Source organism: Cladophialophora immunda (assembly GCF_000835495.1).
Source record: "Cladophialophora immunda strain CBS 83496 unplaced genomic scaffold supercont1.1, whole genome shotgun sequence".
In the NCBI taxonomy this organism is placed as follows: domain Eukaryota; kingdom Fungi; phylum Ascomycota; class Eurotiomycetes; order Chaetothyriales; family Herpotrichiellaceae; genus Cladophialophora; species Cladophialophora immunda.
Genome location: NW_015622541.1, coordinates 6,161,695 through 6,187,749, shown reverse-complemented (window position 1 = coordinate 6,187,749; position 26,055 = coordinate 6,161,695). Strand labels below are relative to the sequence as shown.

At 53.2% G+C, this 26,055-nt stretch overlaps 9 protein-coding genes across 9 annotated transcripts; 4 read left to right on the top strand and 5 right to left on the bottom strand.

Moving 5' to 3' along the window:
* Positions 1 to 323: 323 nt before the first annotated feature.
* PV07_01811 (uncharacterized protein) lies at positions 324 to 2,081 on the top strand. Its single transcript, XM_016388379.1, has one exon. It carries the CDS (start codon positions 636 to 638, stop codon positions 1,200 to 1,202), a length of 567 nt encoding a protein of 188 aa, XP_016255307.1. The 5' UTR covers positions 324 to 635; the 3' UTR covers positions 1,203 to 2,081.
* PV07_01810 (uncharacterized protein) lies at positions 2,047 to 4,049 on the bottom strand. The gene has a single exon (XM_016388378.1). It carries the CDS (start codon positions 3,700 to 3,702, stop codon positions 2,725 to 2,727), a length of 978 nt encoding a protein of 325 aa, XP_016255306.1. The 5' UTR covers positions 3,703 to 4,049; the 3' UTR covers positions 2,047 to 2,724.
* A 327-nt stretch (positions 4,050 to 4,376) lies between these two features.
* Positions 4,377 to 9,023, bottom strand: PV07_01809 (uncharacterized protein). The gene is made up of 2 exons (XM_016388377.1): positions 8,785 to 9,023; positions 4,377 to 8,732 (listed from the first exon to the last, which is right to left on the bottom strand). The coding sequence occupies exons 1-2, from the start codon at positions 8,819 to 8,821 to the stop codon at positions 4,816 to 4,818; spliced, it is 3,954 nt and encodes a 1,317-aa protein (XP_016255305.1). The 5' UTR covers positions 8,822 to 9,023; the 3' UTR covers positions 4,377 to 4,815.
* A 1,971-nt stretch (positions 9,024 to 10,994) lies between these two features.
* Positions 10,995 to 14,176, top strand: PV07_01807 (uncharacterized protein). Its single transcript, XM_016388375.1, has one exon. It carries the CDS (start codon positions 11,266 to 11,268, stop codon positions 12,979 to 12,981), a length of 1,716 nt encoding a protein of 571 aa, XP_016255303.1. The 5' UTR covers positions 10,995 to 11,265; the 3' UTR covers positions 12,982 to 14,176.
* PV07_01808 (uncharacterized protein) lies at positions 13,050 to 13,982 on the bottom strand (the record flags this gene model as incomplete). The annotated part of the gene is made up of 1 exon (XM_016388376.1): positions 13,050 to 13,982. The coding sequence occupies one exon, from the start codon at positions 13,980 to 13,982 to the stop codon at positions 13,050 to 13,052; it is 933 nt and encodes a 310-aa protein (XP_016255304.1).
* Positions 14,177 to 14,489: 313 nt separating the features above from the next.
* On the top strand, positions 14,490 to 16,241 carry PV07_01806 (uncharacterized protein). The gene is made up of 2 exons (XM_016388374.1): positions 14,490 to 15,218; positions 15,286 to 16,241. The coding sequence occupies exons 1-2, from the start codon at positions 14,666 to 14,668 to the stop codon at positions 16,032 to 16,034; spliced, it is 1,302 nt and encodes a 433-aa protein (XP_016255302.1). The 5' UTR covers positions 14,490 to 14,665; the 3' UTR covers positions 16,035 to 16,241.
* Positions 16,242 to 17,109: 868 nt separating this feature from the next.
* PV07_01805 (uncharacterized protein) lies at positions 17,110 to 19,520 on the bottom strand. The gene has a single exon (XM_016388373.1). It carries the CDS (start codon positions 19,398 to 19,400, stop codon positions 17,175 to 17,177), a length of 2,226 nt encoding a protein of 741 aa, XP_016255301.1. The 5' UTR covers positions 19,401 to 19,520; the 3' UTR covers positions 17,110 to 17,174.
* Positions 19,521 to 20,976: 1,456 nt separating this feature from the next.
* On the bottom strand, positions 20,977 to 23,941 carry PV07_01804 (uncharacterized protein). The gene is made up of 4 exons (XM_016388372.1): positions 23,399 to 23,941; positions 23,035 to 23,240; positions 22,562 to 22,982; positions 20,977 to 22,515 (listed from the first exon to the last, which is right to left on the bottom strand). The coding sequence occupies exons 1-4, from the start codon at positions 23,421 to 23,423 to the stop codon at positions 21,689 to 21,691; spliced, it is 1,479 nt and encodes a 492-aa protein (XP_016255300.1). The 5' UTR covers positions 23,424 to 23,941; the 3' UTR covers positions 20,977 to 21,688.
* A 1,226-nt stretch (positions 23,942 to 25,167) lies between these two features.
* PV07_01803 (uncharacterized protein) lies at positions 25,168 to 25,596 on the top strand (the record flags this gene model as incomplete). The annotated part of the gene is made up of 1 exon (XM_016388371.1): positions 25,168 to 25,596. The coding sequence occupies one exon, from the start codon at positions 25,168 to 25,170 to the stop codon at positions 25,594 to 25,596; it is 429 nt and encodes a 142-aa protein (XP_016255299.1).
* Positions 25,597 to 26,055: the final 459 nt, after the last annotated feature.

Genomic DNA, 26,055 nt, shown 5'->3' with positions numbered 1-26,055 from the left:
TACCCCTGCCGAACCGTTGAATGCAGGGCACTATCCGCCGTCATTGGGCTGGCTCGTTGCCCCCGGAGACATGGCTAGTGGCACCTGAGGGCTCCAGTAGGCCCCAACTGGAGCGCCCCTTGGCCACCTAGAGCATCTGGTGCAGGCCAGCCTTCAGCCTCCAACTCCAGCAACATCCGATCTCACACCGGCGTTTCAACCCTGGAGCTGGCGAGATTTCTTGGAGTTCCATCACACACATGGGTCTCAGGCCTTTGATCCTACCAGCCCTTACCAACCCGCCTCCCCTCCTCCTCGTCCCCGTGGTTCGTCTCGCCAAAAGACTCCACTACCGAGGCCGCTGCAGCATCCCTGACTGCCATGCTGCTGCGCGGCATGTCGGCAATCCAGCTTTATCTGTGGAGAGTCCCCTGCCGACCAACCTCATGCTTGCATTTCGAACGTCGATGACATCTCTATTCTGAACGAGCTGGGAGATAAAGAAGAGAAGGATAATCACCGGCTATCTCCATCTTACAGAAGAGAAACTTCCGCCTCGAGTCGATTTGCACATTACTGTTCATTAACAGAGCAGCTCGTTTATCGCCGTCACTTCGAGATAAAACGTCACCCGCGACACACCTGCAACCGCAACGATGGCGACCATCCCTTTGCCGTACATCATTTTCTTCCTCTGGATCGAACCCGTTGCGACACTTGCTGGTGCATACTATGCCTGGCTGCAACCGGCAAGCTACCTCGAACTGACTCACGCCGCCTCCGCGCCTGGGATTCTTGGTCTGCCCACGGCAACCCATGTCGCACTTCGACAACTCGGGAATCTTTACGTCGCATTTGCCATCAACGAAGCCCTTGTATTACGCGCAACAAGCGACCTGAAAGTCTGGCGCGCATTATTGCTGGGCCTTCTTATCGCGGATTTCGGCCACTTGTACAGCTGTTTCCCGCTTGGGATCACATCATACTACGACGTCGCTAATTGGAATGCCATGGCCTATGGGAACTACCTGTTTGTCTATTGCGGGGCAGCGACGAGGATTTGCTTTCTCCTGGGTGTTGGCATGGGAGGGCCCAAGCGAGCGAAGAGCAAGGTCAAGAAGTCTGTCAGATTGGCTCTCGAAGATGCCCCTCCCGTCACGCCTACCCAGATGAACAAGACGCCCGCGCAGAGCACGAGAAGGAGGAAGAACAAGTCTGGCTAGACTAGACACGAGTGGAATGCGGTTTGTCTGGACCGTCTCTCACAGCAACACACCCGGACAATTTTGGCGTTGTCAACTCTGATGATGAACGCATCGGTCTCTATCGACGAGATATTACCGGAGCTTTTTGTTTCTTGCGATTGTCAGGCACCTGCGTGCCATGCGATAGCGACCCAGCGATTAGAGAAATGGTGCACGGGGCTGCTGTTTCTCACGCGCCGCTGGGTGAACTCTTCTTGGGAGCTGCATTTCCCAGTGCGCTCCCCAGCAGCCTGTACCACGCAGCATCAACCCTCTCGTCGTCGGCGCGCTCTTCGCGGCAGAGGCTGCAGCATTCCCTGTCGAAATCGCCAATTGACGGGTTGTTGCGCGAATCGCGCCCACCGACTCGAGCGCGGGACAATGTATACCCAAGTCATTCGAGCAGAAGGAGACCAGAAACACGGCGGGCTAGGACGAAGTTTCAGGAAGGGGTAGCGAAGGTAAGTGTGTCTACGGTGTTGAAGAGCCGGACGCCATTGGAATCCAATCCCCATCGCGCCAGAAGGCTCGAAGCGACAACGCGCTCTAGGTTCGCGAAAAGTGATGGGATAGGACAATGCGAAGCCAGGAGGTTAATCGGGGAATCTTAAGGTCGACGGACCGGGGACATGAACAGAAAAAAAAAAGAGGCAAACCCCAACATGAAATTCCACATGGAAAATCTCAAACTCGAAATGGGAGACGAGCAGGAAAGGGAACTTTTGCACCGTTGTTCGCAGTCTGGATATCGAATTCGCGGAGTCCTCGCACCAATAGGTCCATGGGTACTGGTACTGTAGGTTTCCCAAAGATGCTGGCGTACATATAATATAATATACTATACTATACTCAATCCTACAAAAGGTAAACCCGAGGTCGATACCTTTTTGTCGGGTTTCCTCAATACCCCAGCAAGGTACCTTGATAGCCAGGGAAGGGCCACATGTGGACGTTTCGTGTACGTATGTACCGTACCTACTAGATAGCCATGGACATCGTAGGGTAAACAGCAACAAGTCATATCGCGCAAGCCCCCTGTCCCCCCAAAAGCGGCCCTTTGCTTGCTTGCCTGCTTGGATGCTTGCTGAACAGATGGGTGCATAAGTAGATAGATAGTAGATAGTGGAGAGAGAGATAGATAGGTGGGTAGATACTTTGCTTTGCCTCGATCCCAAAGCGCCTTGACCTCTCCACACCGGCAAGAAAATGGCGGCAGATAAGAACGCCAAAAGAAACCCCCCCCCCCAATTTCTCCATGCTGACCCTTTGTAGGGTGATCTGGCTTTCCGGCCTTTGCTTGCTTGCTCCGATACATACTCCATAAAACACATTCATAGCCTTTCCAGCGCCGCCGTCGGCTTACTGTACTCACAACCAGGAGGTGCGAATTCTGTGCCAGCGCCAGCAGGCACCACCGCATTAATGCCTCGTCCACTTTGAAAGTAGCCTTCTGCTCCGTTACCATTTCTTCCTTTCAAAACCCACACATGGGGGTTGGCTTTCAAGCGGCAACCGCCACGACGGCCAAGTGCTTCCCGCCGGTTTTCTCCAGGGGCACGTCCCAGATGCCTTGCGGCGGACCCCCGACCTCGGGGTCCTCCCTCCTCCCGTGACAGGCACACCGCCTCACGCTCTCGTACAGATCCGTCAGCTCACTGTCCTTCTCGCCGCCGAGGATCTCCCTGACGTCGACGTCGGCGGGCAGCTGAGGTGGCGTGACCGGCTGCGCCTTGTCCTCCTCGTCCTCGTCCGACGACGAGTCAGAGCGGACCATGCGAGGCGGTTGTGCCGCGGCGGAGCCGAAGCGCATGAGAGACAGCTCGTTCATTTCGTCGTCGAGTTCGTCGTCCGCGAGCTCGAGCGCCGCGTCCTCTTCGTCCGAGTATGCGTCGTGCACGGGCCTTTGTTTCGGCGCTGGCTTTTCCGGCTCCGGGGCTGCGGCCGTGCAGTCATAGTGGTACGAGTTGGGATCGTCGTAGTCGTCCGAGGATGTGTCGTCTTCGTCCTGCTCTTCGTCCAGGTACCTGTGTTGCACTGAGGTGGGTGGCGGTGATCGCTTGCGCGCCGGCGAAGAAGTGCCGTGGGCACGGTTGTTAGAGGCGACACCTGCTGTGCTGGATGGCCGGGCATTGTTGTCGTGGAAACTGACTCTGCGACCCCTCGCTTCGGGCTCTGGCGCTGTTGGCTTCGCCGCTGTGCAGTCGTAATGGGGATCCGGCTCTGGAGCTATCGGCTGTGATGCCGTGCAGTCGTAGTGTTCATGGCCGTGGTCGCTGGGCGGCTTGCCCTCCTGAAAGATAGACTTGGCGCTCTGATTCTCGATCTCGACGATGCGCACCATCAGATTATCTAGGGTAAAAGCATGGCCAAGAACAAATCGCAGATTCCGGTCAGGACGATTGGCGGCGATTTTTAACTTGCACTGGGCGGTATGGGCAAGGGTGTAGGTGGTGGTCGTGGTAAGCTGCCGCGGGGACATTGTCGTCGGTATCGAAGCAGGTCCCGGTGAGTTTGGGGGTTCTTGGAGGGACAAAGAGGTTACCGTCCTGCTACCCGAGAGATAATGAGTGACTGGACCGAGTGACAACCAAGGCTGGCGGAAGCCTGGCGCAGAGGATTTGCAATTCAGCCGAAGGGTGCTGTGGCTCACTAATCGAGGTGTAGGATTAGTTTCTGATGTGAATGGCCGGGTGCCGAAGTCAACGGTATATTTCGCCTCCGACGTCACAGATATTGTGTGTCTCAGAGTAATGTCATCCGACTTGTAGGTCGAGGTGCAAAGTCATGGGTGTCAGGAACATGTGTCCAGGGATACGCGATATCGACGACGTATTTGTTGGGCGTAACCAGCATGGCGGAGGGGTTTGTTCGGTGGCAGTGAGTGGGTGGCGCCGGTGGAGCGGGGTTCCTTGCTGACAAACGGTTGCGGAAGCCGCTGACGAATTGGCAGCCCAGCCGGCGACACTTGGCCTTGGCATCGGACGGCGCCTTTCCAGATCCGGCAAACCCGCAGGTGACTCTGGAGTCCTGGTCACATGCCGACTCGTCAGGCTGCATGGCCAGTATCTCGAATGAAAAATATCACAAATCAACGAAACTCCCACAGTCAAAACTCGCTGGATGGATGGATGGAAGGATAGATGGATGGATGGAGGAGTTGAGAAACCTTGATTGGATATCTACAAGAACCGTCATCTGCTCTATGCTCCGTTCATCATAGGTACCTGCTCAGCCCAGCCACGCCGCATGCCGTGGTAGCTTTGCCCGGTCCTATCTGCTGCTACATAAACAACTTTTCTTTGGGTCCAACCGCCGCACGGCTGGCAGGGCCCGAGACGAAATCCATACATCCCGTAGCTTCGTATTGTACAGATAGGTCGCAGGGAAATGACATCCGGCCGTATCACGAGAACTGCCGCTTGTTGATCAAACTCTGATGTCTTCTCTGCGTACAGGGGTTGCGAGTTGCCGTTGTAGATAACGGTAATATGAAAATGCTGTGTGTTAAGGTATATGTCTTCATCTCATGTCCAAACAGAGGGAAACGGCAGCCAAAAATTCCTGCAGAGCATCCGGAGGAGAAACTCCATCTCTAGACCACGATGGCTTTCCGGGATGCTCGTGCCTTCGGATTGACGGATTTCTTCTTTTGTTTGGGCTTGACCTCACCGCCCTCGATATATTTCAGAAGCTCGTCAATGCTTCTTGTGTCAAAAGCAGGATCACCTGTTCCAGTGCGTACACTTGGCTGTGCTGTACTCGCCCTGGAGCTTGCATTCAGCGCCGCCGTGCTTGCGTTTTGCGGCTGGAGCCTCGTGCCCATGCCCATTCTCGGCAGATGTCGAATGCCTGCCAGACGCCGATTTTGCAGCAATTTGGCCTGCTTGGCAATTGACACTGCATTCTGCGTCAATTGTTCTAGCCAGCTCTCCGCTTCTTTGGTGTTGCGGTCGTTTGCACCGAGTTCGGCCAAGAAGATGCTGTACGCGTCTCGCATCTTGTTGACTGCGCCGTGCGGGTCCCCATCCAAAGCCAAGGCTTGTGCCAACTGGAACAGTATGGTAGCCGCATTGATGGACTGACGTCCAAACAGACCCTCACAGACGGTGAAGCACGCCTCAAACCACTTGCGAGACTCGGAATACTCTTTGATAGACTGGAGCATAACTGCCGCATTGTTCATGGTCGTTATCGAATCGGGGTGATTCGGTCCAAAGATGATCCTCCAAATATCCAAGGCGTGTCGGACATACTTCAATGCCTGCCTCGTGTTGCCAGTGTGATGCTCGAAAAGGGAAAGATTGAGATATGCCAGGATCGTGTCGTGTGAGTCCACGCCTAACGTTCGTTCAGTGACAATTACGGCTTTGCGCGCGAGCTCCACAGCTGCGTCCTTCTCGTCGATCTGATAGTAGATTGTCGACATGGAATTGTACATCTTGGCCACCTCGGGATGAAGAATTCCGTAAATTTGCTCATGCAGCGAAAGAGACTCGAGGACAAGCTCTTGCCCAAGTTGCTTTTGACCCTGTGCCAGTGAGAGCTTGCCAGCTTCAAAGGCTTCTTCGGCCAGGGCACTCCTTGGCGCGGCGTCTTTGACAATGGGGGCAATATTGAGGACATCTTCAGCGGTGAAGGTTGTGGAAGGTTTGGCAACACCCCCGTTCGATTGTGTTTGCTCGCCACCCTTCTTTTTCTTCTTCTTGCCTCCCTCGTCCGCTTGGGAACCAGTGTTGGAATGCGAGTCACTACCACTTCGGGCAGGTGATGGGTCCACGAGCATTTGCACACCTTTGCTGAATGTGTATTCCCGTGCAACCAGCTGGAGACCAAGTCTTAAGGAAACTTCTCGAAGCATTGGTAATGGACGGATTGACATCGACCAATCCTCCTTCAATGCATACCTATACCGGATTCGGACCTGTTTCTCGATGGCCGCCTTTAGCTTCGTGGGATTGATCTCCTCAAAGGAAAAGTCTCCGTCCGGATACAGAGCTCGCAGGTCTTCGTCGATTTCGGGACGCGGATTCGAATTGACATCAACACCCAGGAGGCAGTTCAACAAATGCGCGATGCAGCTACCGGCGAAGATCACGGGCAGATGGCGTAAGTAGCGGTTGGCAATGTGCTTGAATGCTCGAGCCACCATTTCCTGTAAAACGACCGTCGAAAAGGCTTGCAGACGCTCTCCCTTCTCTTCGGCAGCTTTTGCAACTCGTCCCAAATACCTGATGTTGATTCCACGCTTGTGGATAAGCTGACACAGGGAATAACCGTCCATCGGGAAGCCAACGTCACCATCGTGAAGTTCGTTGATGAGATCCGGAATGATTTTGATCCGCAGAAACTCGCAGACCGCACGAAGTTCCTTTTCGTCGGCAGCATATTCTTGTTTTTCTTCTTCGGTCTGAGGCACCTGGCCACTGCACGCGTCAGGATTCAGGGCCAGGGTGAAGTTCGAAATGTCAACCCTTTCCTGCTCCAGCGCTGGAGCAGCTTTGGCAGATTCGTCTTGAGCTTCACCGGACTTGTTGTCTTTACTATCCCCTTCAGGGGGGCCGTCATCGGTTTGCGCCTCTTCACCATTTTTGAGGTCTCCGGAATGTCCGTTGCTCTGCTTCGAGCGGCGTTTGTCAACTTCGGCCCTCACAAACTCCTGCATTTTCATGTGCCAGTAGGTCTCCACCAGCTCGAGTCGCAGGACAGACATCCGGTGCGGATACCTTTCGTCTCCTGTATCAGCTTCGACCTCATCCGCCCAAGCCACATCTAGTGGAGTGATGCGGTAAAGATCAAGCACATATTTTCGACCGTCCGTGCCTAATAATCCTTTGGTCTCAACACTGCCTTCCAGATCGTGTCGGCTGCCTTCCTTGTCCCAGACAGGATGCTTCTTCACATGTAGTGCTTTCGAGAGCTTCTGGAAGACAGGAACAAAGGCCTCATTTTCGGTCACAATGTCGCGTCCCTCAACACCCCCGTAGTCGATTTGATGTTCCCCAGGTTCTCGTTGTTTGAAAATCCCTGGCACAATGCTCTGACCCACAATACGCTTGCCAAGATAATCCACTATGACAGTACCTGGAGTGAATAGGCCGTCGATGTCCAGCTGATTCACGGCTTTGACTCCGGCAACATCTTTCCCAACGGCAACTCTGGCGGCCTCGTCGCCGCCCTCGCTGGCGAATGTCTGCACACCGTCCGCGCCAAAGGAGTAGAATATGTTGTTGTAGATGAAAATCTGGGCGTCTCTGCCCTCAGTTGGATTCAGCGGTGCAACCTCTCCCCTGGCAACGAGCACGGCGCCTCTTGCTGCAGCATCATTATAGTCGGCAAACAGTTTGGAGGTCAATCGCTCACGGAAAACTCGGTCTTGCAGTGTCTCTCTGGGTAGTTCCCGGGTGGTCTGAAACTCTTCATTCCAATCCCGAAGATTCTCCGCACCATCCGCTCCCCCGATTAGGTATGCCTCCTGGGACCTTGTGGGATCTGCTTGATGTTGGGTTCCCTGTCCATAGGAAGACGGAACGATCCAAGGGTTCGCGGGAATCGCATTCTGGAAGGGGAATGTGGTGAGAAGGTCTTTGCTACCATTCATCTTCTGGAGCTCGACGAAAGTCTCATTGAAAGACGGTGACAGAGCCGATATCAGGGACAGCAGAGAGTGCGAACTGTGGTTCTTGGGAGCGGGCCTTGGGAACGGATCAAATTTGTTGCTGGAGGACTTGTTGACGTAGAAGCCCGAGACAGTGCCAGTGATTTGATGTTGCTCGCCTTCGTTGGTGGTGAGCTGTAGATAGAGCAGGTGGCCTCGCTGACGGAGATGATATGGTGGAGGGTTCCATTGTGAGACTGAGAGCGACTTGATTGTCTTCGGCAAGGTGTCCTGGTGGGACGGCAAGATCGCATCAAGCGTCGCCCGACCGTCGAGCTCATAACCCGCCAACGGATTGTCCTCGGTCTTTTGGGGAGGAGCATTGACCGAGCCAAACTTGTCATCGTGCAGGGACAAACCGGCGCAGATGCCATGGAGCTGGTCGGATCGGTCTCCGGTGGCGCCAATGAGCTCCCGGATGCGGACTACGTGCAACCTCGCCTCTTTCTCGGTATAAGGATCTTCGACCAGAACAATCTCGTCGTCTGGTTTGAGGTCTTTGACCTCCGACAGCTCGACAAAATCATTGATCCTCTGCCCATTGTGCTCGAGATGGAAACAGGTGTACTGGAAGGTATCGGGGGTCTCGACGATGGACTGACGGACATCCTGCACCTGCTCTTGACTCGTGACCGTTATCGTCTGCTTGTAAGGCTTGTGCGGCAGCTTGACGGTGATCTGAAACAGGGCACCAGCATTTGCGTCATCGTGATGAGCGTGGTCGTGGTCATGGTCGTGTTGGTGGGTATGGTTGTGGATGTGATCGTGCGAGTCACCATTGACGCCGTTGACACCGTTGACACCGTTTGTGAGGGAGGAAGCTGTCTCAGCTTTGGTCGGGACCTCTGTTACATCTGTTGGAGGGTTAGCGGACCAAGTCTTGATGATGGACAAGCTCCAGCATACCTTGTGTTGTTCTCACGTCACCATTGGAATTGTCCATTAGGGATAACCTTGGGGCCGAATGCAACACCACGGTACTGTACAGTCAAGATCAATGCTAAGGAGCGGAAAGCCAGAGGGGATATCTGACGAAGAAAGAACGAAGGAATATATTTTACAAGAAGGGTGATGCCAGGGTGAAAAATTAATGTACAGCAAAGAAACTGTGACGGGCGCAGAAGGTCAGTTTGAGGAGAAGATGGACAATAAATTTTTGAAATGAGTGTCGACACCACAATAAATCGCCGCGATGCCGGTGTTCCAATTGGACCACGAGGAAACCTGCCCGGAGGACTGGAAGCTGCCCCGGGGATTTGCTCGGGTCACGCCGGGTGCCCATGGTGGTTGGTGGTTGCTTAAGCAGCGTCGCCTTGTTTGGCATTAGGAGTGTTTGGGAATGGTAGGAGAGCCGGGAGCACCCAGGCATGTCAGGCTGGTAAGCTCGGGGTCAGGCTCGGGTGTTAGGGGAGCCCTGAGGTGAAAAGGCCGCATGGGGCAGAAAGCCACTAAGCCCGCTCCTTACTAGGTATCTAGGTCCCAGGCCTATAGGGTCCACTAGGCTTCCTAGCGCGCCCCGAAGGGAACCAAGTTGAGACCCTGAAGCCCGGTACGAGGCGAATTTGGCAGTCACGCGACTGCGGCATCTTTTACTGGCATGTTGAATAACCCTTTTAGTGGACGAGGACGACGAGCTTGGAAGCTTGTCTAGGACCTGTTTGGGTAAGAAGCACATATTTTCAATATATGAAAGGGGATTGATTTGAGGAGAGAATACAACGACAAGCTCGAGTAACCAACAGACAGGTAACACCCACATAGCGAGACAGGTACCGAGTACCATACTGCAAGGTAAATCATGTACCCGAAGAATCACGAGCACGGTCCGAAGGCCGTAGCTTAGGAGTGACAAGACGATCATTACAGCTCTTTGATTCCGAACTCTCGCATACTCGAGGACGGCTTTGTCGGCTCGCTCTGGGTTGATGCAAACAGCATTAATCAGAGTGACAACATAGAGAAGATAGGCCAGGTTAGAATGATGCATGATATCTTCCAGAACGCGGAAGAGGTCATCGTCTGGTTTGGAAGGTTCGAAGAAGCCACACGGAACCAATATCTACCTGTCGAGTACCTGCTTCATCCTCAGCCCAGTCATGAAGAGTGCCGGTCACTGGCAGGCATTGTTGGACGACCTTGGTTCCGTCGTATCTGGGTTGTTCAAGAATTGATTATCTTGAGGAAACTGCAGATGGCCAACCTAGTGAAGCCACCAAGTCCCTCGTCGACACTACCGCCGAAGACATCCCACGCATGGTGCTTTTGATGATTGAATGGGATGCAAACTATTCGCATTCGGTACGCGATCTCATCTCCTACCCCACCGGAGAAGCGACATTCGACGTTCACTGGCGAACGCTTCTTGCAAACAGAGATTGGAACCTCAGCATTCCCGCACCACAGCATTGAGAATCCTTCAGGTGGTGGAGGAGGTTAATGTACAGCTGCTTCCAAACAATCGAAGAAGACGGAAAATTGAGGGACCCGTTACTCTACTACGACCCCTGGAACTGGAACGTCTGGTTCAACTTCTGGTATGCTGCGATGTACATCCACCATGAGCCTTGCACCTACCCGTGGCATCGGACTTGGTGGGGTGGCCTTGTAGGAGCAATGGCCTATATGTTCGGGTCAACCTTGTTTAATCTCGTTCTTGAAGCTTGCGACAATGCCCTCAAGAGGAAAGGACAATTGACTCGTCCGAAGGCCAGCCCGTTCAAACAGTGCATGTTCTGATTCACCATCGGGCGCAAGCTGGCTCGTACAACTGGTGGGTATCTCTGGGATTAGTACCCCAAGTTGCCATGCCCGGGGATCGAATATGCTTCATCCAGGATTGCCAGACTCCATTCGTCGTCAGACCTGCTGTTGGAGGCTGGCGGCTATTCGGGGATGCACATATACATGGGATGATGGACGCGGCATCTGCGTACTGTTTGGGCTCTATCTGTGGCCGCCCTGGCTCACTACCGAGGACCGAGTAGGCTGATGGCAAAGATCAACGTCCAAGCCAAGCTTCCTAGTCGTTGATTAGGACTAAGCACGTGCGAGGATTCAACTCGTCAAGACGGTCTTGTTGTCAGCCTCACTAGCCTCAGCCACAACAAAATCTCCCCCCCCCTGAACGGTTCTTGGTTCTTGCTCACCACCGTCAACTGGACCTCGTGGTCATCCCCTCTCACAGTCAGTCATTCTTTTACTAATTCTGTTCTTTCGCTCCTTCATCAAGTTCTACGTTGCGCCTTGCTTTTTGGCCTTTGCCTGTCGCCGTTGATTCAGTGCCGGACCCACCGTAGGCGCGATCAAACGCGTATTGCGCGTATCAACTCTGGATACAACCAACCCTACTCCCAGAAACCCTGCTGGATCAGGCGCATAGCTTCCATCATGAGGAACTTGCAAAGAGTGGCTGTCCCCAGGCCTCTATATGTTCCGTCGCTCTTCCGAAGCAGCATTCTAGCACCCAGACGGTCGAATTGCCGTCCATTCGCCCAACAATTTGGCCCGACAAGCAATATCCCAGGTACCGACCAAGAAGATGAAGAAAGGCCAAAAGCTTCGAATCCCGGATCAGAACCCAAAAGTCGTCTGGGACCTACCATGTCCCGGGCCTTTGAAGCGGCCATGACAACATTTGCATCAATCGCCGTTCTTGGCCTGGCTGGGTACTCGTATCACCTTTACTACAAGTCTCTGGTGCTGCGCAAGATAGAAAAGGCCTTTGCCCCAGGCGACCCGATGCTTGAACTTGCATCTCCAGCTGAACCTCACGCGCCTCCACCAGAAGAATCAACCGACGAATCCGACCACTGGATAGCCCGACCCGAGCAGACCAAGATTAATGCTATTGTTAATGGGGAATCAAAAGGGAGATATTATCTCCTCGTTGGCGAAAAGGGCACCGGAAAGTCCTCGATGCTGCTGGAGGCAATGAAGGAGAGAAATGGGGAGGGTGTCTCCATGTTCGAAGCTCATGCCGACCTCGAAATCTTCCGCATCCGACTCGGAAAGGCACTGAACTACGAGTTCCATGAGGATTACATCGGGTCGTTGTTTTCGATCCGCGGCCCACGAGACACCACCGCGCTGCTTGACATTGAACGGGCATTCAACAAGCTTGAGAAGGTCGCTCTGGCAAACAGGAACCGGATAGGCAAAACGGGCCGCAAAGGCCCTTTCATTCTCATCGTCAACTGCGCGCATCTCATCCGCGACAATGACGACGGGAACGACCTGATTGAACTGATGCAGCAGCGAGCCGAACAGTGGGCGGCCGCCAATCTTATCACCATGGTCTTCAATTCCGACGACTTTTGGGTCTACGAGCGCCTCAGGCGCTATGCGACGAGAATGGAGGTGATTCCAATCCTGGATCTCCCAAAGACTCGCGCCATCGCCGCATTGGAACGATACCGCGCCAAGTACTTCCCCGAACAGCAACGGGACCCCGAAATCCTCAAGCAAGTCTACGACCTGGTGGGCGGCCGGCTCAATTTTCTGAACCGGGTCGCCAAAAGCTCCGACATGTTGAAAATGTGTCGACAGATCAACCAGTCGGAGAAGACATGGTTCTTGAACAAGTGTGGTATCCTGGGTGAGGAGATGGACGACGATGTCATGGACCAGCAGAAATATGCCAGCGCTGCCATGGTGCTGGCGAGGGCGCTGGTGGAAAGAGAAAAGGACATGGAGTCGAGCTACCACGACGAGCACGGGCACATTCTGCCGCAAATTCCTCTCTACATTGCTCGTCAAATCATGACTCGGGCGGATTTCATTCAGAGCTACGACCATGAGAATATCTTCACCATCGACAGCAGTGCCATGGTCCGCGCGGACAGCGTGCCCATGATGAACGCCTTCAAAGAGATCTGTGCGGAACCGGGATTTAACGACTATCTCGAGGCCACGCTGGACCGGATCTCAGCCATTGAAAGCATCAACAGGACCAAGGAACTAACCTTCAAAGATTTGTGGTTAGAACAAAAAGGAGAACAACGGGGCAAATACTCATTTGTTACAAAAGATGCGCGCGGCCGGGAGACTGGCACCATTGAAATGCGAGTCCACCCAGATAACCCACCCGAGGAAGATGACGACTAAGGACTAGGAGAGTTGACAAAGACACCCACCAATATCTTACCTTCCTCTCTTGGCCCAAAGAGGTTCGCTCAATCTCCATTCCACTTCGGTTCCAAGCATGCCATGCACTGCCGAACCATGTCGTGAGGGTACCGAATTCCGTCCCAGTCACTGTCCTCCCAGGTGCGAATCAAACCGAGATAGTCGACACCGCAGCCTGGGCAGAAATTCCTGTTTCTGCGCGCGTCGTTAATCCATCTTCTTGAGCCTCCAGCGAACGGGTGTTGGCTATGGTCGCGAACGAAGACCAGTCGTTCCGCTTCCAGGGCCATCAAATTGTCGCGGGCAGCGGTGGAGAGCGTTTCATGCAGCGTTCTCCTGCAACTCTCGCACTGCCATTGGGAATCGGGTTGGTCAACGACGTCGCCGCCGTGCTTGAAGTCACATCGGCATGGCTCCCCAGTTCGGGCTCCTGGGTGGTCTCGATGGAAACGCCAGCCGCAAGGCCGGCAGTAATGGAGTTCATAGGCTCCCTCGGCCCACCGGCTGCCCTGCGCGAACATGACACAATAGGTACAAACGAGCTTGCCACAGCCAGAGAAGCCGCCTTCGCTCTTCCAGGTCCCTAAGCCATGGCAGGGTTTGACGACCAACCTGTCAGAAGGGATACCGCAATCGTCGCATGGGATGGCCTGCACACCTGCGAAATAGGGATCTTTAGTATCTGCCTCGGTACGGTCATAGGGGTATGGCTTCAACTCCTGGGCGGTGGTCTTGCAAGTCATGCGGAGTCGAGCGTAATCGTATCTGTCAAGAATACCGGATTCGCGCAAGCCATCTACGAAAGGGGCGACCCGATTGAAGACGCTGAGGAAGTCCGGCCTTGGTGCCGAGTAAATTGGATAGTCACCGGGACTGTTGGTTGTGGTCAGCAAGGATCCGGTCAGGTCATGGTGGTGCTGCTTACCTGGGGATCCCTCACCATATTCGAACATTATAGTGTCATTCTTCGGATCTGCCATGTTTGTCATTCTTCTTCTTTCTTTCTACAATATGACTAAAGATGCGACCGAGATGAGATGGGAATTCTTGACAGAATATATACGCCTGTTGGGAACATGATTTGATTGTCTGGCAGATAGCATAACCAGCGATCAAAATACAATGGCATTGTGCCCAGCTTTTGACACGAATCTCGATAGAGGAATAAAGAGCCTTTGACGTTTCATAGGTCCGTGGGTATGCCATGGTCTCGTGGGAAGTCCGTTGAGCTCGATGGTGGTAAAGCGCTTTGTCTTGTAGAGCTAGAATAAAGACTTCTCCGAGGTTAGTGTGACAATTGAGGACAAGGTCTTTCATTTACAACTGAAGCTCTCCATTGAAGTCGTCCGTTGGAGAAAGATCTTTTTGTCTATGCTCCGAGTCGAGTGCTTTGGAGTTGAATCTGCCCGGGCACGTTTTCCGCAGCTGGAGGTTGCTGGTGACGTTTTGGCGCAGCTCGCCGCTTGAACCAATCACGTCACGATCGCGAAACTGGGTTGTTTTGTTGTTCCTGGTGCTCACCACCACCACCATCACCTCCCTCCTCCTCCAGCCACTGGTTTTCTCGATCTCAATTCAACGCGCGCCGCCTTTCCTCCTCTCGACAAGGAGTCTCTGCCCTATCTCCCACCCTTCCAGTGTCACGTCAGACAAGAACATCTTGATGCTCGGGGATCTCCTCGAACTCACCACCACCCTCGTGCATCCCGAGCACGAGCCAGCCCTCTCCAGCCTCGCCGGACGCAGCGCACCCAGCGCGGCCATGGCTCCTCCACGAAGCCGCCATGCGAAATCCTCGAGCGTCGCCTCCACCAGCAGCGCAGCCGACGCGGCCAACGGCATTGCAACAACCCCAAGCTCCAAATCCGACCCTGCATCCACCATGACCGCGGGGCGCAAGCGGCGTCCGTCGCGCTCGACCCTGTCACCTACCGGCTCGCCTGTCGTGGTCATCCCAAAAGCCTCCCCGAGAATGGAACTGCAGAGCAGCGCAAAGACCAATCTCGCACAGACGAAAGAATTGGAGCCATTGAAATTCGCAGCCACTGTGGTGTTGAGCACGGTGTTGGAGTCAGGGTTACAGAGTGCGGCGTCAATGATCGGAGTGGGTGACCTTGCGGGAGTCTCGAGGCGGCCCGATACATGGGCTGAGATATTGGGGCTCTTGGGCTGGAAAATAGCCAAGTTGGGCGTATATTGGGTGGGCGATTTTGACGGTATGTCCTCGCAATGTATCTTCCTCGCCTCAAACCTTGGTAAAACTAACCACATGTCAATCCACAGCATACGACGTCGCCTCCCTGTCCCTCCTGCTCAACACTCCGACCGCCATTCTTGTCGGCCTCTTTTACGAGATCTCTCCCATCACGCTGACGTCCACTACTCTTTCCTCGATGATTGGCAATTCTCTCCCCTACTATCTCCTCCGTCCTCTGGCTCCCTCACACTACCCGAACAGCGCGCCGAAATCCAGTCTTCGAAACCGGCCCATCCTAACCGACCCGTACACCACCATTGCGACATCCCTTCTCGCGACGGCCATCTTTGCCGTCCTGCTTGAAGCGAGTTTCGCAACTTTCCTGCCCGCCTGGCTCGTTGTCTATTTCACAGGTCTTCGGACGCTGGAACCCGCACACCTGGGTCCTGCTGGTCTGCCCACGCTCCTCCTGGCCTTGATCCCGGCCGGCTGGGCATGCATGGAGTTCCTGTTTGCACCGTCGACGGCGGCAGCGGGAGTCTCTCCTTCGACGGGCACGGTCGCCAACCCGACCCCGGTGTTTGACCCCTCCACCGCAACTTTCTGGGAACACGCCTACCACAACGCGTGGGGATGGTATTCACCACGCCAGAAAAAATTGATTGGTCGAACCGCGTTGTTGACCGGATTGTTGTTCGCAGAGACCGTGTTGACGCTTTGGGGCACCGTGGCGGGAGTCGAGGCCACCGGGGCGCTGGGCTATGCTGGCGTCTGGGGTTTGGGATGTGTGGTTACCGGGGCTGTGTTGGACTGGGTCGGAGGGCCAAGTGATTGATTTCCAGGGGGAGTTGGCTCTCGCTCCGTGGTCAGCGAGGCTGTGTGTGTGCCCTTTTTGGAGGCGTTGATGACTACCAACCACAAGGTGGGCGTGGGCATGGTATGCATTATTGATACCTAGGAACCGTGGGATTTAGGAATGGGGATCACGCTAGAGAATGTAAATAATTACGAGTAGGCACTGGGATTGCCCTTTTTGCCCTTCCATTCGTTCCCACCCCTTGAATCCGTTCAGCACATCACATCCTCCTGGGAGATCCCCATTTGCCCTCCCGGTTCATGGCATCGACCCATATTGGGGGCCCTTTTTTCCTTTCCCACCTCTCCATCTCTAGACTGGGCGGGTTCTTCCTGATCGACGATGCGACGGGTACGTAGTTCTTAACGACCGCATCGTGAAACACTTGCGGTCTGAAGATGGCCGATGTGGACTTTGCCACGGTGTGGGGGCCGTGCGTATGTGTGTAGCGTGGAGATCTCAGACAAGTAACGGAGGTAAGGTGAGCGAGCACCCGTTACGGAACAAGGGCCATGTAGGTAGGTACCTAAGGTACGTAGGTAGTCAGGTGAAAGGGGCCAAATTAGGCTCCTCACCCTCGGCTCAGGGATGACTCAGGGAATGGCTCACCGTTAGCTTGGAAGCTCAGCATAAACCAACGTCGGACAACAAACAACCCATCAAGTTATTGATTATATGGTAGGTTGCGTTCCATTGAGTTCCGAGGTGCAGTAGCATCAGTACTATGTTGGGAAGAATATCGAATATTTGTTACCGCTTGTTCCGTAAATCTGAGCCATCAGGCTAACCTGGTAAATGCCTCAGGATCGCAATCGGGCTCCTAGTTGTAGAAGATCCCGAACCGGCTCCAACGAGCCTAAAACTCAAGTGTGCAGCATTTGGTTCTGTATTATCAAGATGCATGCAATGTCAGGACCTTCACAGAATAGGCACTGACAACGAGTAAACTGGATGCAATTGCTATCTGAAGTCCTGTAACGACAACGACTCAACGGTCAGAAGAGAGAAGAGGTCTGTCTCATCCCAGTCAGGTGAGAGAGAACTCTAGTAACTTCCCCTCTCTTGTAACGTGAATTCGTTCGTATTGAAAATAAATCCATTTCAGGAAAGTGGAAATAGTCATGAAATAATAAGTACCGGTTGAGCATCATCTATACCCACAGCAGCCCGAAAACAGCATTGTAGACACTCATTCATTCGCAAAATACAGTGCGCCTTTGATTCCGACTGTTGGTTCGTCTCGAGAGACAGCAACACGCAGCGAAAGCGCTCGTCGCCTCTTGCGACGGTGACCGCCTTTCCATGAATAGAATAACACTCAACTTTCTCGGCACTGTGCGCGAGTGAGATGACTTTCTTGCACTGTTGGTTCCGACAATTGACCAAGCCTCGAGCTAAGGACGCTTCATCCGCTAGCTTCCCGGGGTCAATATGAACGGCTGCACCTTTTTTATCCCCAAGCTTATAACTGACCCTCAGAGAGCGAACATGTTCTTGGGCAAGCATTGAGATCTCAGTGAAGTCTGGTACTTCATCCGTCAAGCCGGTGTAGTGTCCATTAGGATGATGCTCTCGATCTGAAACGAAGTCAAACGGCTTTCCATCCCGTTCAATTTTACCAGGCACGACATGCACTCTTCCAACCAAGTTTCGGTCAAGTGATAACTCCCGAAGCATATCGAGGTAAAGGCAAAGTCCGCGTGTGGAGACTGCAGTGACATCGAGTATATGGCTTAGACCGAAGGTTTCTTGACCTGTGAAGAGTTTCGTCGCATCCAAAAGCCTAGTTTCTGCAACTGAAATATCCGAATCAATATCGCGGGTTGTTGTTTCCAAAACTCGATGTATGTAACCGATTCGTTTCACCTTTTCTAGAAAGTCCTCGTCAACGTCCGTCCTTATTCGTCGTTGCCTGGTGTAAAATTGTTCGAAGCCGGCTCGTGAAGGCAGAATCCCATCCGCGATCGATATACCAGCCATCGCCGCAGACATGACCACAATAGATTCAAAAATTGCTGAAAGACAAAATGCCTCGTCTTCTGCAGGGCCTCCATCGAAGCATTCGGCACATTTGCATATCTCCTCTATGATGGCGATCTGCTGCTCATAGCGTGTCTGCGCATCGATAAGACTCAACCGTACACCAGATTCCATGTTCTCTTTCGTAACTTCCAACTCTGGGAACCATGCAAGGGTATTCCCAATGAATCCCAGACCACTTGCGGAGTCAAAATGGGATCGCCATTCACCCAGAATCTGTCGGTCAATGCTCGGATCGCCACATGCGAATGCCTTGAAGATACGTGCTGCGCAACCTATAGCAGTGCCGACGGTTTTGGGATTTTTCATAAGTCTCAGGAAATCGTTCCCAAATGCTTCAGAGAGGCAATTGCTCCAGCGAAGCCTTCCACTCATGGTTGTCATTTGTAAATCGTCAGATTCCCGATGTAGAATTTCAGCACTGTTTCTCAAGTAATAGGTATTCGTGACCAATTGCATTTCCAGTGGATTTGCGTCGATATCAGAGTCAAAAATGAGCTGGATTTGCGCGTCTGAATGTGTTGAAATGTTCGAGTAGAGCAATTGTTCTTCACAAGAGATGGTCACAGATAAATCGAGAAGCCAAACTGCGACAGCCGCAAGCCAGCCACAGGCCGGCCCTCCCCTGATCGATATAGAAGAGATCTCCTTGCAAGAGACTTTGCACATGCCTGTCAATGCTGCTGCAAGGTCTTTTGGAAAGGGAAAACCTCTACCAGTCATAGCTGCTCGTATATCCAAAACATACGTTGTAAGACGTGTTTTGGATGGCCCGAGGCTCATGAATTGCTCAGCTAGCACTGGGAAATGAGTTGTTGCAAACACTCCCTCGCACGCCTTTATTAGAGCAGACCACTGAAGTCCGGATGGAGTAAGATGTCCTGGGAGTTTGTAAGGCTGAGTCATTTCGAGCAGCACTTCGGCCCCTAGGTTCGTTGGGAAGCATTCTCCTATAGCGCCGCATAATGCTAATAATGCTGTTCCTTCCTGCGAAACCCCCATAGTCCGCACGAGGCTCCTTATGCCGAAGCCAAACCATAAGACATCCCCAAAACTTCCGTATGATCGCAAGTTTTCCAACGCTTCTCTTACATTTGCTCTGCCAGCAGGGCCGAGACAGAATCTTTGACTGAGGATTTGGCCGATTGAGATGGTGAGCCCGTCAACACTGGCAGAGGATAATCGACCTAGGATTCCAACCGAAAATGAAAGGATTTGTCGTTCTAGATTGACCCAGTCAATTGTCCCTTGCTGGCTGAAGTTGCTGTTGGCAACGGGAAGGTGGGGTTGTGATTCAGAAGGCATATTTGGGTTCTGCCTGAGAATATTTAGCTCTTCAAACCGAGCTCGAGAGAAGTTGGGTTTCCGGGCCTCAACATGACACTTCAAAAGTCAATTCTAACTTGAATATTTAGGGGGAGTCCCTCTTCAGCGGGGGAAGGATATATGTGTCCTCCAATATTCTGCTTTTTGGCGGCCAGAGCCCGAGAATAGAAAGCTACCGATGCATAAGCCGGATCATGAGTTAGTTTAACAGAACAGGCTGCAGTTAAGACCTCCACAAGACTCGCATCATTTCAGCAGGAGGCGGATCCCCTACAGCGGAAAGGCATCCAACCACAATTTAGAATACTAGGCGCCAGCCTAGGCGGTGATAACTTGAGTTCTATGGTTGGCAGTTCTTGCTGTTTGTCACGGACCTCACCAGGCCTTTTTTGGGCAACAACTCAGCCACGTCATGCCGCTTAGGCACGATTCAATAAACTTGGGCGTATCGCTTGAGTGCAAATGCACAAAATCAGGCAGCGGAGGAGTAGGGATTCGCTAGGTCAACATTGGTTATCTGAAATGGATGTCGGCCGACATGCAAGTATACCCGATCCTTTGATGCCTGATTGGAATCCTTACAGCTCTATGTGATGCCAAGAATAAATTCACCCCTCAGAAGAAAGAGGGCCAGACCTCAACTTACTGTGGTGGCTCATTGTGCTTCGATAGGAATGCAGGCATACTGGAACGGACTCGGAGCGTGCCCACCAGGTCTACTTCATAGATGGCGGCGGGCTCGAGATCGGGCCTCTGCCGGTAGTCCCTTTTCAGCCTCACTAGCTGGGAAGAACCTGGACCGCTATTAACCCGGTACCGGATAACGCCCTACTCGCGACTCACGTATTCCTCTCTCTTTGACGTCTCTGCTCGCGCCACCCCTCCCCCTCCCCCTTCTCCTCTAGGTTATAGGTGAGAACCCTTCCGCCATCTATACTCCTATTGCGCTATTTGCTACGGCATAGCCTAGCCTTCCGCGGTTATCTAACCTAATAGCCAGCCTGCTTAGCGATACCTATCCGCTTGCGGGGACCAGGGAGAACTCTCCTCCTTTAACGACGTGAGTAATCTTTGTGCGCTGGAGAGCGGATGCCAAGCCTCCATCCAGCAAGATTCGAGCAGACCTACCGTTCATCCTACCAGTGACGTGTATAGCATACTCTAATAGAATCTGCCTGGTCCTATGACGACTGTCTGAAACAGATGTCTAGCCGAGAGGCAGGTTTAGCTGACTGCTAATGGGCCTGATTAGGCCTTCGGCGTAGTGCTCAGGGAGTGCTCAGGGAGCGCTCGGGGAGCATCAGTGATGCTCAGCCAAAGGCTCAGTTAAGGCTCAGATAAGGCTCAGGATAAAGCGGCCTTCGCTCACCCACTTGAATCAAACCGTAAATGGCCATTAGGTTTTTCGTTCTCGAGTAATATAGGTAGGCGCCTTGCGTTATTTGGTAGGCATGCACACCGAACCGAGTACATTCGTACACAGATCAAGTACACAGTTAGTGGGTGCGCTGTCAATGGAATGGGCACAATCACCCAAGACATCTGGACACGTGGATTAAGTGAGGCCTTTTGGTATTCTCCTAGATGGACTACAGATACCGACATAACCAGTACATAACGATGACAAGAAGGACGACCGACAACCAGTGTCTACGTCCAAGCAGCGAGCGAGCATCCAGCTATATCACATGTAGGAAGTCACTCTTAACAATGATTGATTCTGGCTTGGTGTATTGTTCTCTCCGTTTCCTGCTCTCCCTGCCTCGCCGTCCTCTTCGCCCGTCAGGTCTATTGGCCACAAGGCGATAGTTGGAGCCTTGTATTGCAACGACGGCCTCTTTCCTCCTTTTCTACGTACGCCACGAGAGTTTCGTCTTTGGGCATTGGCAAGAACACCAGATTCGCCTCCGGTCGATTGATACCACTGGAGTTCTCATCCGACGGGTCGAATCGACCGGCTTCCTCTCGACTTTTCCAGCAACTCTAGATATCGCCGAGTTGTGAGGCTGCGGATCAATATTGCTCTGGCTCGTGTCCTCTGTGCATTGGTCATATCATCATGTTTCATTGTCATGCAAGATCCCCAGCACCTTGAAATGCTCCGTAAATAGGCCCCTGAGCCTGCCCGACACCGAAATCTTGCATTATGTGACTCCGTTCCTTGACCATGCCCCGGCAATGCAAACGGTTTTCCAAGAAGAAAAAGAAGCCCCAACGTTTACCATGCCATTCCACAAACATAGGAAAAATAGAAAGAGACGGTCGAATCAGCCAGAAGCCTCGGTGTTTCTCCTCTCGCGCGTCCGGCTTCGCCCTCCTTTGATGCTCTTGACCCGACTGAGGAATCCAGCAGCCCCGGATTTAACATCATCAGGTTGCGGTCCGGTGCTGTCAGCAGTCAATTTTCGTTCGAGGGCCAGTCCACCCCTTTTTGGGCTAGATGGTGCTCGGGCTCGACCGGAGTTCTTTGCTTGTTCTTCTGCAAAGGCGATCTGAGCGCCTTTCTTCTCGAACTCTTTGTCATAGTCCTTGAAGAACGGATTCGCACCATTCTGTTCCGATTTGCTCGTCCCCATTGGGCTGGTCGGGGTTGCTGCTGGCTCAGGAGACGCCATGCGCCCTCCGTCAGGGATTTTAGGACGCACGGCTTTGATTCTCTGTGCCAGACTCTTTTTACGTGATAGCCCGGCAGCAACTGCCTGTTCTGCGGCTTCTTGCTCGCTATCGCGGCGCTGAATCGCCGCTCGACTTGCAGGGGTGCCTTCCAGGAATGTACTCGTCCCAAGGCCGGCGGTCTCACTGCCATGCAAGGGTTCGGTTCTGGCGACCGGGTTAAAGCTGGCGCTTCTCTCCGGCTGTGGTCTTCGGAAATAGTCTGCGTCCTCTTCGTAGACTGCCGCATCGTTGTAGTCAAGATTGGCCTCTCGTCCAGTACCGTGATATTGGTCGAGGTTGAGTTTGGAATTGACGGGACCGGAGCCACCAAGTTGCATATTCAATGAATCCTTGGGAAATGCTTGCATAGGCGCCTGCCTGGAGCCTTTGCGGTTGCGATGTGGGTTACATGCATCGAATGGACCATCGTGGTGAAATACTGCAAAAGTTAGCATCGATCTACTCAAACCAGGGTGCGCACTTACAGCCGGTGCCGTAGATACTGGTGACATCCAATTTGTCGATGATATCCAACCTTGCATTTGGCTTCTTTGATCTATGTGAGCCTTTCCCCTCCCGCAATCTCCTTTCTCGCCTCCTTCTTTCTGCTTCGGGGTCCAGATCTCTGGGTTTCTCCCTGATGGAGGATTCTGAGTTGCGTCGAGGCGGCGGACGTCTGTCGCGCGGACGGTTCAGCTCGGGCGGATCTGCGAAAATGTCTAGTTCCTGTGGATGTCCAGAAGGTTTCCCTTGTTGTCGCCGACGCTCTTCATCCGAATTGCTCGGCCTATGGCGTGACTGAGGCCCGCGGGGAGGATAAGGCCGAGGCGCAATGTTTTCCCGTCGAGCGGCGCCGTTGGCATGAGGCTGCGGTGGCTTTGCAGGTTCCTTTATATCGAGGGTAGCCTGCTCTGTGGTCAAAAAAAAGGCAATCGGCCACAGAAATTATTTAGCTTACAAATATATCTGCAGTCTTGTCGGCCGCGTTAGACCGGTTTATTGCCATTCCAGTGCTAACTGGAGGTGTGGCCTTGTTGGCCGCGTCTGGGGACAGGATCTCATTGGAGTCGAGAAAGGGATTTGTCGAGATGGGTCTGCTGGAGTTTTTCTCTGAGACAAGGTTGCGAAAGGGATTCTTGGACGCGAGAGAAGCTGGGCCGCGATCTGTAGGACGGCGATCAGTCATGTCGCTGACATTAACCGTGATTTGCACGAGGCAGAGTTCGGGCGGTTGTCAGGTGAGCGACAACAAATAGAGCCACAAGGGGGAACAAAGGGACGAAATAAAGCACGGTCTGGGATGGCGCGTGATCTCGACATACCGGCCAGAGGTGCAGCTTGAGCCATTTGGCTGTCTCGGTTCTAATTCTGTCAGGTCGACGCTCCAAATAAGGTGGTCAGACGCCAACTGCGCCGGCGAGCATAGGGTGTTCTGTCGGTGACTGAAGAGACAACGCTCAACAGGTTGAGAACGCAGAAGTAGGGTCGAAGATGGTCAGTATTCGAGCGTCTAGGAAGGCGATGGATGGATTCGAAAGACAGTCAAGGTGGTCTGGATGGTGGCTTTCTGGGCGAACCTTCACCGTCTCAGGAGAGACAATTAGGGAATTGAGTGCAGGGCCGGAGAACGAACCGTGCGCCGGGTAGCCAAGGGGCGCAGTAAGGTTTAAAGCTGCTATGATCGAGACAATACTGGAAGTAGGAGATGTTGACTGTGATTGCTGTGTAAACCAGGAGATGCGAGGGACTAGGATGGCGACGTGGGTTAGTTGTAGGGAAGCAAAGCTGTACTGTGTATGTTTGTCAGGGAGAAATGATGAGGAAGGGGCCTGCGAAGCGGTTTAGGTAGGGTCCGAACCCGGCAGGGATCCAGAAGGAGGGGTGGTGAGTTTGGTAGGGGGTCTCCGTGGGCTTGGGGCGCAGCCAGTTAGTTAAAGGTGCCGCTAAACCCGCCCAAATATCCACTCGCCACGCTGGCACTGGGCCATCAAGCCTCCGAAAAGTTGGGGGAGGCGGCGAGACGGTTGACCAAGAGAGGAGCGACTGACGCCACAGCCACGCTACAATGAGACGGACCACCAGAGTTCAGAATCACAAGTGCTACTCATCAAGATCTGTTGAACGATGCTCGTGTCCCTGGTGACGGATGGCCAACAGCAGTCCTGTCCAGAGGCCCGTCTCTCTGAACCGGCTGGACATCGACTTGGCCATGACCATGGTTTTTACCTTCACTAGTAATTTTCGAGATCTTCACCCAGCCCCATTGTTTGTCAACAACGATCGTCCCCCCCATTTGTCCATGTCAAAATTCAGGTCACTCCTGATCAGCCCTCTGGAAGTCCCCAGAGACAACCCTTACTGGATGGAAGGGGGGAGGCTCTTCGACCAGTCCAGCAACCTCTTGCTTCTTTGAAGCTCCTTGATCAGCCCTCCACCTCCAGGTTAGCCATCGAACGACCAGGCCTGGTGGCCGCCCCAACCCACCCTCGACTCGACCTCAAACACCCTGTCATTTCAAGGACAGTCAAGGCTGTCTTCATCCTGGACGCAGCACAGATCACGCGTTTCTGTGGACGGAGTTGCAACCCCCTGTCCAAACTCAAATCTGACACGTACTCCTTCTTGAGCACCGCCGCGAGACATTTCCACTCCGTTCCACCACCTCCAGAGCACAATATACGCATACCCTACTTCTGCGAAGAGAAACAAGAGCCACTCGCAACACCAAAGTAGGGTTAAAGGATTGGGTCTTCTGGCTCGTCTCTCTTCGTCCCCCTTCTGCCTTTTAGACTGCACGCCGAGGGCGCCGAGCGACTGCGCTAGCAGGCCACACACGCTGTCCCACTTTCAGACCCAGTCTGTTTCAACTTTCGAATCGGCACTGCCCGTAATTGCGCGGCAGACATTTAAGATCCAAGCGGGTGAGCTATCGATAGGAGAATTTTCAAGACAACGTTGACCGTCCAATTTCAAGGGCTGTGCTGTCTGGATCTTGCTCACCACTGGCTAGCCTTGCTTGGTACACACCAGGGGACGCTTCCTTGTTCTATCGTACGACTGGTTCTCATCTGAGAACGGGGAGTCTATCACTATGGACGCGCAAACTCCTCCAACGGCGCTTTCTCACCGGTTCACACTCGAACTCGAATTCGTGCTATGCCTATCAAACCCCCTCTACCTCCAATATCTGGCCTTGAATTTTCCTCACCTATTGAACAAGCCAGCAACGTCACAGAATGCGATTGAGCCTGACGATTCGGACGCAGCTCGATTCGCCAGATATCTCAACTATCTTTACAATTATTGGCGCACCCCGGAGTATGCCAAGTATCTCACTCATCCGGGAGCCACGCTTCGGAATCTCGAATTGCTCCAGCAAGAGCAGTTTCGAAAGGACATCATACGTCCGGATGTCATTGCAAAACTCTTTGAGACGGATGTTGCGCAGAAGGACACACCAGATGTGACCGACGGAAGAGATTCGTCCGCGCAGCAAGTCTCTGGAGAAGCTGGACATTAGCATCAAATTAGATGTCGAGATTTCCGCCGCCTTGGAGAGCTCTCAATACTTAGAGGATATTCTCGAAGATCAGGCATCAATGTCCGTGCCCTACAGGATCCCAAGTCGGGAGAGCTTTTCTGCAGCGGATGCGACTGGTATTGTTTTTCCCTGACACGTATACCGTCACAGACCGAAACCCGGACCAAAGCCTGGACCAGAACCTTTTTGTCCTCTCTACGCCAGACAGGAAGTGGACGTCGGCAACTCCAATATTCTCACTAAGCCCACACGACGCTGTTGCATTGAGCGCAGTTTCAAGGCAGAGACAAAGAGGGTTTGTTACTAATACGACCACCAATCTCCAAAACAGGCAATTGCACACGTTCATATTATCTACCAGCATGCAATTTGTTTGTCGTGATGTGTCAGCTCCTCGCTTCGCAACGAGTATGGGAATGTTCACGAAAACGGAGGAAA

What these genes read in the sequence shown, in the direction of transcription:
- PV07_01811 (XM_016388379.1), top strand. Translation starts at nt 636, where the DNA reads ATGGCGACCATCCCTTTGCCGTACATCATTTTCTTCCTCTGGATCGAA.
- PV07_01810 (XM_016388378.1), bottom strand. Translation starts at nt 3,702, where the DNA reads ATGTCCCCGCGGCAGCTTACCACGACCACCACCTACACCCTTGCCCAT.
- PV07_01809 (XM_016388377.1), bottom strand. Translation starts at nt 8,821, where the DNA reads ATGGACAATTCCAATGGTGACGTGAGAACAACACAAG. An exon ending in TGACGTGAGAACAACACAAG is followed by an intron (nt 8,733 to 8,784) that starts GTATGCTGGAGC and finishes ACCCTCCAACAG; the next exon opens with ATGTAACAGAGGTCCCGACC.
- PV07_01807 (XM_016388375.1), top strand. Translation starts at nt 11,266, where the DNA reads ATGAGGAACTTGCAAAGAGTGGCTGTCCCCAGGCCTCTATATGTTCCG.
- PV07_01806 (XM_016388374.1), top strand. Translation starts at nt 14,666, where the DNA reads ATGCTCGGGGATCTCCTCGAACTCACCACCACCCTCGTGCATCCCGAG. An exon ending in TTGGGTGGGCGATTTTGACG is followed by an intron (nt 15,219 to 15,285) that starts GTATGTCCTCGC and finishes GTCAATCCACAG; the next exon opens with CATACGACGTCGCCTCCCTG.
- PV07_01805 (XM_016388373.1), bottom strand. Translation starts at nt 19,400, where the DNA reads ATGCCTTCTGAATCACAACCCCACCTTCCCGTTGCCAACAGCAACTTC.
- PV07_01804 (XM_016388372.1), bottom strand. Translation starts at nt 23,423, where the DNA reads ATGGCTCAAGCTGCACCTCTGGCCG. An exon ending in TCAAGCTGCACCTCTGGCCG is followed by an intron (nt 23,241 to 23,398) that starts GTATGTCGAGAT and finishes GCCGTCCTACAG; the next exon opens with ATCGCGGCCCAGCTTCTCTC. An exon ending in ACAAGACTGCAGATATATTT is followed by an intron (nt 22,983 to 23,034) that starts GTAAGCTAAATA and finishes ACCACAGAGCAG; the next exon opens with GCTACCCTCGATATAAAGGA.